The sequence below is a fragment of the Amblyraja radiata genome, chromosome 3 (genome assembly GCF_010909765.2).
Source record: "Amblyraja radiata isolate CabotCenter1 chromosome 3, sAmbRad1.1.pri, whole genome shotgun sequence".
Classification (NCBI taxonomy): Eukaryota; Metazoa; Chordata; class Chondrichthyes; order Rajiformes; family Rajidae; genus Amblyraja; species Amblyraja radiata.
The window spans coordinates 118,726,156-118,737,134 of record NC_045958.1 but is presented as its reverse complement, the minus strand read 5'-3'; the positions used below and the strand labels follow the sequence as shown (position 1 = coordinate 118,737,134).

At 40.0% G+C, this 10,979-nt stretch overlaps 1 protein-coding gene across 3 annotated transcripts in view; it reads left to right on the top strand.

Moving 5' to 3' along the window:
- Positions 1-8: 8 nt before the first annotated feature.
- The window catches only part of rad17 (RAD17 checkpoint clamp loader component), a 35,952-nt gene continuing 24,981 nt past the window's right edge, over positions 9-10,979 (top strand). The window contains exons 1-5 of one of the 3 annotated variants that reach the window (XM_033018719.1): positions 9-353; positions 2,880-2,991; positions 3,736-4,017; positions 6,726-6,809; positions 10,691-10,853. In XM_033018719.1, the coding sequence (XP_032874610.1) occupies positions 2,947-2,991; positions 3,736-4,017; positions 6,726-6,809; positions 10,691-10,853 (574 nt within the window). In that variant the 5' untranslated portion in view covers positions 9-353; positions 2,880-2,946. Of the gene's footprint in view, positions 354-2,876; positions 2,992-3,735; positions 4,018-6,725; positions 6,810-10,690; positions 10,854-10,979 lie in introns of all 3 variants that reach the window. The other 2 variants (XM_033018720.1, XM_033018718.1) reach the window with 2 other exon arrangements.

Genomic DNA, 10,979 nt, shown 5'->3' with positions numbered 1-10,979 from the left:
TCATCAAAACATCCTACCCCCCGACAATCTTCACTCCCATCCACTTGACCTTCGTTCTATCGGGAAACAACGGCCTCGCTCCCGCTGATATGGTCGCTGAATAACCACGGGCAAAACTCGGAGGCTAACTCCTGGGCAGCTAAAAGACGGATTGTGAGCAGGCGCCGGGGGTAAGGGAGGACCCTGTCGAGGGGGGTGTGTTGTTTTGTGTTAAACCGGGGCCGGGACTGGAGCCGGAGCCGGGACTGGAGCCGGGACTGGAGCCGGGGTTGGAGCCGGGACTGGAGCCGGGGTTGGAGCCGGGACTGGAGCCGGGGTTGTGTCTCTGGGGGCGGCGTCTGGCGGATGCTCAGGTGTGTATGGATGTTGCTCGAGTCGTTGCAGGACTCTGTGCCCTCTCCGCCACCACCAGCGCCAAGTCTAGACCCAGCTCCGCCCTCTCACCGTCTCCCTGCAGTTTATTTGCACCCACACCTGTGATGTTAAATTATCCGCAGCAATCGAAAAGCAAAAAAAACCCCGCCTAATTGCAGCCGTTGGAAATCTCAAATAAAACCAGAGAGTTTTCTCTGTGCAGGAAGAAACTACAGATGCTGGTTTAAACCGAAGATAGTCACGAAATACACAAAAATGCTGGAGAAACTCAGCGGATGCAGCAGCATCTATGGAGCGAAGGAAATAGGCGACGTTTCGGGCCGAAACCCTTCTTCAGCTAGTCACGAAATGCTGGAGTAACTCAGCGGGACAGACGTACAGCATCTGTGGAGAGAAGGAATGGGTGACGTTTCGGGTTGAAGAATGCTGGCGGTCCCGTAGAGTTACTCCAGCTTTTTTTCTTATCTTCGACTTTTCTCTGTCTTTGGTCCTCTAACTTGTTCCAAGAAACCCGAGAATCAGCATCTCCTTTCCCCTGACTCTCAGTGTGAAGAAGGTCTCGATTAGAAACGTTACTCATTCCTTCTCTCCAGTGATGCTGCTTGTCTGTACCGCTGAGTTACTCCAGCATTTTGTGTCTATCTCGTATATGACAACCTGTTATTGAATCGATAGTTTCATCCAACTGGCCCTTCCGAATTGGGCAGTTCTGATGAAGGCCCATTGACTTCAAACACCAACTCCGTTTTGTTTTCTGATGATGAGGCCTGATCTGTCATTTCTAGCACTTTACTTTTCTTATTTCAGATGTCCTGCATCTCCTGGGGTTTGAATTTTAGAGTGTCATCATTGCCTTTGATTTATTTTTCCATCTTCCCTCAGTTTTCATACATCTTCCTCTATCTACATTCCTCCATATAAATCATCTGCAATGAGCATTCATTCATCCCAACCGGCTCCCAGCCAGCACTCTTACTGATTTGTGTCATTCATTCTCTCTTCACCTGGGCTCCCTCACTGACACTCCCTTTGTTCTTGCCCATCTCTGCAATTTAAAACATGTTTGATTTCTAATGCTTTTTTTCTAATTTCTTCTGTTGACAGTTCATAATGTCAAGATCTTTTCTAAGTAGAAAGGTTGTTTCTGCTGTGGTAACGGTTTTACAGCAATATTTTGAGAATGCATTTTTTGCAACATGTCCATAAAGCTACTTTTTAGAGCGTGTTAGTTCTGCAAATTAATAAAATTAGTCACTTCAATGGAAATAAATGATGTGAAAAGAAAACAATTGCTGACTCTGAGAATGATTGTCCTATTGTCAAAGAAATTAGAATATAATAAGAATAATTGTGCAAAGTAAAAATGGGTTTTAATTGAGAGTAGAATAGCACAGGAACCACCGGCCCTTCATTCCACAAGGTCTGCGCCAACCATGATGCTAAACTAAACTAATCCCAGCTGCCTGGCACGTACAACTTTCTGTGGGAGATAAACAATTGTCTTGTGCATCACCATTAAACCTTTCCTGTCTCACTTTAAAGCGATGCCCTCTAATATTTAAATTTGCACCTTTGTAAAAAGACTTGCATATCCTAAGCATGCATTCCATAATATTATACTTCTATCTGGTCACCCACTCAGCTTTTGACACTGCAGAGAAGACAATCCAAGTTTGTCAACCTCTCCAGATGCAACACATGTTTTACTCCAGGCAACATGCTGGTGTAGCTCTTCTACACCTTCTCTCAACTTCCACAACCTTCCAGAGCTGTACACTTCAAATATGGTTTTACTGAAGTTTTGTACAACTGCACAACTTCCCTACATTTCTACTCATTGTCCCAATCTATTAAGGCTATATCGTACACCTTTACTATCTGATCGGCACCTGGTGCCACTTTCAGGGCGCCATTGTCTTACACCACAAGGTCTCTCTGTACATCAATGCTCGTAAGGTCCTGACATTGTATATTTTCCCCTTGCACTTGACCTCACAAAGTGCAATCGTCATTCTTGTTTGAATTAAATTGTATCTGTTATTTCTCTACCCATATCTTCAACAGTTCTATCTTCTGCTGTATCCTTTAACAACCTTCCTCACTATCCAAATTTCCGCCAATTTTGTGTTGTCTGCAAATGTACATATCAGCTCTTCGACATTTTTATCTAAGTCAAACATCACAAACAATGGAGGTCCCAGCACTACTTTTCAGGTCACCAAAGTCCAGTCAGAAGAACGCCTGTCCACCACTGCCCTTTCTTTAATATAGCCATGCCAATTTTGAATCCAACCAACAAAGACTGTATCTTAATCTTTTGGATCAGACTACCATGAGGGACTTTGTCAGTTCATGGTGTTAGGATGAATCCAAAAACTGGGTTTCAGAAGAAATGTAAATGAGAGTACTGAAACAGAATCATGACCTGTATTTGTTGAACTTAATGATGAATTTTAAAGCTGCATATGAAACTAAATTGGCATCTTCTTTCTTTCTTAAAGCAGAACTTTCAAAGTGACTTTATTGTTGAAGGTGCAGACCATAACCCACTTATGACTACCGGCAGAGTTGATGATGTCAAAATCTTCTCTCAGCAGAAAGGTTGTTTCTGCTAAGGTAAAAGTATTTTGCACCAATATTTTGAGACTACGTTTTTTGCATCGTGTCTTAGATACAGTACCTGATTCACAATACAAGATATTATTTTGTCTCTCATTTGTGCGGTCACACAACTTGCTGTTTTACGTTATCAGAAAGATTTTGGTATGCAGAAAATAAATCTCGTGCTAAGGTTGTACTTTAGTTTAGTTTATTGTCACGTGTACCAAGGTACAGTGAAAAGCTTTTGTTGCATGCTAACCAGTGAGCACAAAGACAAAACATGATTACAATCGAGCCATTTACAGTGTATAGATACATGACAAGGAAATGACGTTTAGTGCAAGGTAAAGCTAGCAAAGTCTGAGCAAGGATAGTCCGATGGTCATCAATAAGGTAGATAGTAGTTCAGCACTGCTCTCTGGTTGTGGTAGGATGATTCAGTTGCCTGATACCAGCTGGGACAAAACTGTCCCTGAATCTGGAGGTGTCCGTTTTCACACTTCTATGCCTTTTGCCTGATAAGAGAGGAGAGAAGAGGGATGCCAGGGTGCAACATCAAGTAGAAATAAGTCACTCAGCTTGCAAGTGCTTCCAATTTAAGGGTATAAGACTGCTGTATCTAATTTATTACAAGCTGGATACTTTTGCATGATATATTTAAGATTTATACAAAATAATGGAATGATGACAAAAGTCTTATTGGAGAATTCCTTCAGGTTGGCATGTGATAAAAAACATTGTGTTAAATTGATTTTTCAGGTGACGGAGTGGGTGAATCCATCTTTTGATTGTATCAGCAAATCTACTTTACCAATAGTTTTAGACAGTGAACTGTCTGGTTATTCAAAGTCAAGTGGTGAGAACCAGAAAATACTTTGTACAAAACGAGAAAAGACTTTTCAGCCCAAGAACTTGAACAGCACAAGGAGTCATAAAAGAATTCGGGGAGCTTATACAGACCAGATTTTGGGTCGCCATCGGCAAAACTCGCCTTCAAATCATAGTGATTCCTGGGTGGATGAATATAGACCTCAGTCACAGGTAAGAGCATAATATGTAATACATTTCATCATCTGTTGTGGTCCACATCCATAGATTTGAAAACAAATTTCCATTCTTTCTGTCTATGATTCCTACTTAGAAAAAAGTCGTTCTGTGGCTATACATATGGGTCTAAGCTTTATTTACTATTGCAGTATGCTCCTTACTTTACTGTCCTCCCTCCTTTCACCCAACATAAATTTAAGATATTTTAAAAACATGTCCTCACATACCTCTAGTCTTGGTCTCATCATTCCTGCACTTTTATGACTTTCATTAGAGTGTAACCTGTATTATGGTTAGGTTAGTTTCTTAGAAAGCCACCCATATGGCAGTTTCTCTTAATGTAAACCATTTTTTTTCCCCGCATTGAATCCCATATTTTAAGTTGAAATACATTCCTACGGAAACTTTTTCTCGTCCCCATGAGTGCGCAGTGTACAGACAAGGGAATTTGTTGTTTTAATTAATTCGATAAAATATCGTTGAATAGATTATCAATAGATGAGATTGCCTTATCAGTTTCCAAAGCAAATCTCACAAGTGGTTCCCTCTGCAAACCGGCAGCCTGCAATAATTCTACCGGTATCATCGGAAGAAGTTGCCTCGTCAGTCTCCAAAGCAAACCCTGCAAGTGTTGTCCTTGATAAATTAGGTCAATTCTCTAAATACATTTGGTGCTTATTTATTTATATTTTCCCACATGAATTCCATAAAAGTGAATTTTTATTCCACATCTCAGATTTTTTGGTGGTGATTTGTGGATTCTTTAAGGGTGAATTTCCGTTTCCCAAAATGCTGTAATGCAGAGACACACTAGTTCCAGCTATGTAGCATTTTACTTTCAGATCCATTTAAGGCTTCATTGGTTCTAATTTGTGTAACCTCTTCCAGTTCTGCAATACACGGAAAAGTCTGGTTTTCCTAATTTTGTATCCTTGAGCATCCCTGGATGCAAACATTTATCTGTCTTGCCTTCAGCTATCAAGACTGATATATTTAGAACACCTTACCTAAAATGCTCTATTTGTCTGCTGTTCTTTCTCTTTTATCAAAGCTTAACATCTGATCGACAGTCTTAGTCATTTGATGTGATATGTCCTTATGTTGCTCTGATTCAAACTTTGTATTATGACCCCTGTGAAGGCTTTCCTTCATTAAATACGCTCTTGATGTTCTCTTGGGTAAATGGTACCAGATTTTTCATTTACCAAACAAATATCTGCAAGATTAGCTCTTTGTTTTCACTATTTAAGTCTAAAGATAGTTATGTAACCCAAGAAGACATGCATTGTAACATTGAGATCCTAATTTCTTGAGAATTATGATCCTTATCTGTCATTTACATTTTATGTAACTGCCTAATTTCTGAAAGGTACCTGATTGACATTTCAATGGTAGACAGTCAGGCACTGTTCTAGATAATACATTTGAAAATCTCATCATGTTATCACATCATCATAAGGAATAAAGCAAATTGATCTTGTCCATTGCATAAAGCTTTAATCTAATAGTTGAGGGGAAGGTTCTGAAGAAATTTTGAGAATTTGGGATTAAGGACAAAGTGACAGGGGAGATTTGCAAAATGAGTAATGATAGCTATAATCTGTGAGGAAAAAGCAGTAGATACAAACAAGACTATACCTACTATTAAATATAGTGCGTAGAACAATAGTAAACTGAAAATTGAAGACTGTTTCTCTGAATGTATTGTAACAAGGCAAGTGAATTAATGCCAAATCATAAGAGGAATAGATCGGCTAGATGCACAGAGTAGGGGAATCGAGGACCAGAGGACATGGGTTCAAGGTGAAGGGGAAAAGATTCCATAGGAATCCGAGGGTAACTTTTTCATGCAAAGGGTGGTAGGTGTATGGAACAAGCTGCCTGAAGAGGTAGTTTAGGCTGGGACTACCCCATTGTTTAAGAAACGGTTAGACAGGTTAATGGATAGGATGGGTTTGGAGGGATATGGACCAAGCGCATCAAGTGGGACTAGTGTAGCTTGGACATTGTTGGGCAAGTAGGGCCGAAGGGCCTGTTTCCACACTGTATCACTATGACTTTAAATGAGAAAGTGAGAGATAAACACATAATGTGCCGTCAATACATATATTTTCACCAAATATGGTAGTAATTCACAGTATTGACTAACTCGATTTTATTTATTAAAATTTAGTTAGTATTAACTTTAATTTTATCCACCACAAACGATTTTGAAATACAGGTATTGTAGAGGCACAAACGTCGTGAATAAATTATTTCTTTATTCAGGCGTTGTACGTAAGATTATACATGCACGTTTAGCACTCTAACATAATAGTCATTGTTGCTGCTGAGAGGCTGTTGCCTCGTGGGCTCGAGCTGAGCTCCTGCTGAAGTGGCAGGACACTCTCATGAAAAGAAAGGAAGAGAGAGGGAAGATCGGTTCTTATATAATAGGGCACACCCCCATACCCCGTGACCCTATCCCCGGCTGCCGATGGTTCGCATAGCAAGAGTGGCCTAACCACTACGCACCACTACAGTATTGTTTCTTTCTCATGTTAATTACATTTGCCATAAAATTTCAAATGTTCAAAAGGGATTTGCTTAATTATTTCTAATTCAAACTTTATATCATATACGTTACTGAAAAAAACTACAGGTCTAACCATGAAAATGAAGCATGATGGTTTTCTATGTTTTTCTGATTCTTCCTTCTTCAGAGTGAACTTGCAGTTCACAAAAAGAAAATTGAAGAGGTTGATAATTGGCTTAAGGCCCATACAACAAGGAGATGTCATCAGCAAGTGAGTCACTACTTTCATTTTGGTTTCATTTTATCATGATGTTAATGCTAGAATAGGTTCAGGATATTCCTTCCTCTACCTTTACATTTCATGCCTCTTCTCTCCTTATCTCATTACCCTTTGTCTTTTCATTATCATGTCTCAGTTTTCTGACACAACAATAACAACTTTCCTCTGAGCTAGAAGTCATGTCATGTAAATCTTGAGGAAATCATCTGCGCTGAATTTCTATCTTGAGTTGTGGAATTTCTCATTACTGTTCAGAAAAGAACGAGGTGATTTCCCCAGCATTGAATTCAGTATTTCTCTTTCAATCATTTCAGTGTCTGGTGACAACATGATCAGCTGGTGATTTGGAGGCAATGGAGGTGTATAGCAGGCTTATTCGAATTTCACTGTACCTTAATTGGTACACGTGACAATAAAATACCTTTGAACCTTTATAGTCTGTGGAGGGGTCTCCAAACTGTGGCCCGCTGGACACATCCAGCCCGCCACGAGATTTTATCCGGCCCACAGCAAGCTCTGAGCTACCCCGGGTCCTAAAGTCTAGCGACTCAGAGAATTTGTAGCATGTTTGCAGCGTTTGCTCTCCACACAACAGATTTGTTTTCTTCGGAACGGATTTTTGGAAGAATGGCTTCAAACCGGATTCCCGGTGCCAGGTGGGAGCCCGTTGTGTTCAGGCTCTGTCACTCTCCCAGTAGAATACATAGATAATTACTTGTTTCAGTCGCCGCCTGACCCTTCCCTCACCTCTCTCTCAGGTACATCATGTCTGTTTTGGTGCTGCTTCCTGCTCTGTTCACCGCTTTAATGCTTCATCTCCCTCACTGCCAGTTTCCAACCAGTTCCCACTTTCTTATGCTTGAGCCCCGACTCTTCCCTTCGCTTTCTCGCCATCTCTATCTCAGATTCAGAGAGAACACGAGAGACCAAAAGTCCATTCCAAGCTCGCGGACGCCATCGGCTACCTTGTCTATCCACTACCCCCGTTTGTGCATCGGAATTGGAATATTTCCTCCAAGATCGAGTCCGTACAGCAAAACTGACATTTCTTTATTTTTTCCTACGGCATGCAAAAATGTTCCCACTATATAACATGGCCCTCATGCTGAAAGGTTTGGAGGCCACTGGTCTATTGCATATCAAACAAAGTGAATTTACTCAGAATCTTATTTAAAGAGCATAGTAAACAGAATTAATGACAGGAATTGCTGCAATTTTTCCCAATAACTGTAATTTCCCCAGTACAATACAATGGGTGGAAAAAATTACTCACCAGTTATGTGCCTAATATGTCTTGTATCATTTTCAGAAGTGCAATTATCTGGCATGATTGAATGTAGGATTATCCAATTTATCTCCACTATTATTGCTTTCGATGTTTGTGAAACCTTGCCAAGTAAAAATTGACTCCTATTTATTGTCCAAAAATATTATCTGTACTTCAATTCCCCACGACTTTACAATTTCACATGGTTAAGTTCCCCGTTTGACAACCACCCTATACAGATCTATATTTTCGCCAACCAGATTCCAACCAATCAATTTCAACTGTTCTTTTACTTCTGAACTTACACAAAATAACATGTTTTTAAATGTAGTCAGTAGGTATAATTATGGTGCTCTGTAGGAGATGTAATCCCCCTGTGTTTCCCTGGCTGGCTATCTTTGTTGAATGTGTTTTAGCAGTGAGATAACAAGCTGCTTGACAATTGGAAACATTGCAGCTGATTCTTGTTTCTTAGTACCCATTTTTGTAAACCATACTATAATTTCAACTACATTGATTATGTTACCTATCAACCTTCTAAACTCGGGGAATACAAATCAAGTCGGCTGAATACCTGGTGAACTCAGAAGTCACCTTTCCAACTTCTTCCTGAGATTCAATTTCTAAAGTGAAATCTAGTATCCATGAATTTGTGCTGTTGCATTGCTTCTTTTTTTTTTTAATCTCAAGTTGTTGAAATAAAAGCCAATATCCATTTCTGATTATTTATTTCTCTCTTCACTGTCTTCAGTGTATATCTAAACCCCTTTGCTTTTGCAGACCTGGTCTCCCGCCTTTATCTGGATGTTGATTGCCATATGACATCATTTTGACTAATCAATTCCAGGTAGTTCGTCTGTAACATGATAGTTGTGTTCTGCAGAAATTTTGTGTTATATTAAATCACATTATGGAAAACAATTGTCAATGGGGGAAAAGGGAGGTCGGACTAGAAAGTTTTGCCATAGCAAAGTTATTTTTCCTGCAGGATTTTCATAAACAAAGCTCTTTTAAATTGCCATTAGTTTATTTTTGTTATTCAAGCTAAAAATGCAAAGGGTGCATGTTTATTGTTTAATAGAGTATCTTTGTGCAAATGTGCATTGTGGGTGGCTCAGTGGTGCATCTGGTCGAGCTGCTGCTTCACAGCATCAGCGACGCAGGTTTGATCCTGACCTCGGGTGCTGTCATATGTGGAGTTTGCATATTTTCCCTGTGACACTGGGTGACCGACTCGCCCCAAAGATGTGCAGGTTTGTAAGTTAATTGGCCTGTAAGTAAATAGCCCTCGGCGTGTAGGGAAAGGATATGAAAATGGGATATTATAGAGCTAAAGCGAATGTGTGATCGATGGTTGGCATGGACTCAGTGAGACGATTATGCCTGTTTCCATGCTATATTTCAAACTAAACTGGTAACGATTGCTTGTCAATTTCAAATGGCCACCCATGGTAAAAGTAACAGATGCATATTTTTAAGATAAAATCGTTACATGAAACCAGTCTCTTTTTTCCCACATTTTTTTTACCCATGACAGCTTTTTGTTTGCTTGTTAATTTCTATACTAACTGAAGTGATTCTCATTGTTCCCGATCAAAATTGTGTTATAACCAATTCATCCTGCTTAATAAAAATAGTAGAAATAAGGAAATGCAGATGCTGGTTTACAAAAGAGGACACTGAATGCTGGAGTGACTCAGTGGGTTAGCCAGCATCTCTGGAGAATACGGACAGTTTCGGGTTGGGAACCTTCTTCAGATTCTGATCCCGAACAATCACCTATCCATGTTTTTCAGAGATGCTTCTTGACCCACTCAGTTACTGCCCACTCAGTTAACATATTCAATTAGCGTTATGGAAACATGTTATAGCAGAATTACCTGCACATCCCTTTATTATTTGCTTCTCCTATCCATACACTGTTCCATGCCTCTTAATTACACATCATCTGTAAAAATGGATATCAAAGGGATTTCCCTCATCTAATTAATTAATATACGAAAAGTTGAGGACCCTGTGTACGTCCATGTGATCAGCACATTGCACCATCCGCCAATTAGAAAGCAAGGCCTCTGTTCCAACTCTTATCTTCCAACCAATTAGTGTCCTCTGTCATATTTTATTACGACATAGAAGTGGGCCATTAGGTTCGTCAAGTCCATGCTGGCTTTCAGAGAATTCCCACCAGCCCCATTTTCGTTGCTTATTTATTTTATCCTTTTCTCCCTCCCCTCCCCCCCTCTCCCCTTCTCTTTTTTCAACTTCCCTCCTATCCATTCTCCTGCCACTCTCTTATATCAAGAGCAATTTACAGTAGCCAATTAATCTGCTGCAAAGAAACAGGATCACCGGGGAAAACTAATGCAGACACAGTGGAAATGTTTAAACTCTACATAGACATTACCTGAGGATAGGATTGAATCTATCTTGCAGAATTATGCGGCAGCAGCGCTGACTGCTTTGCCGCTGTGCCATCCTCCAATCAGCATTGAAACATCAAACATAAAGCAATTCTCCTTATAGTAGCAGAGTGTTTTAAACTTTAGTAGCATTTGTGGTTTTCTAAATGAATCTTAATTGAATATGTTTACATTTTATCTAAAAGGATGGCTCCATCCTGCTGCTAACGGGTGCTGCAGGCACCGGCAAGACTGCTACAATACAGGTTCTTGTAAAGGAACTGGGAATTCAACTACACGAATGGGTAAATCCATTATCACAGAATAAATTTAAAAATCGTGATGAATTTGACGACTCCTATAATACTGGTAAGAGCAGATTTTAGTGGATTGTGAAGTTATTTAAACTATATTGTAGACCTTGCCACTACTGTGCAAATAGTATTATCACATCAAGACCTGTTCTCATGGCAGCTGGTAGCCACAATAGATTTA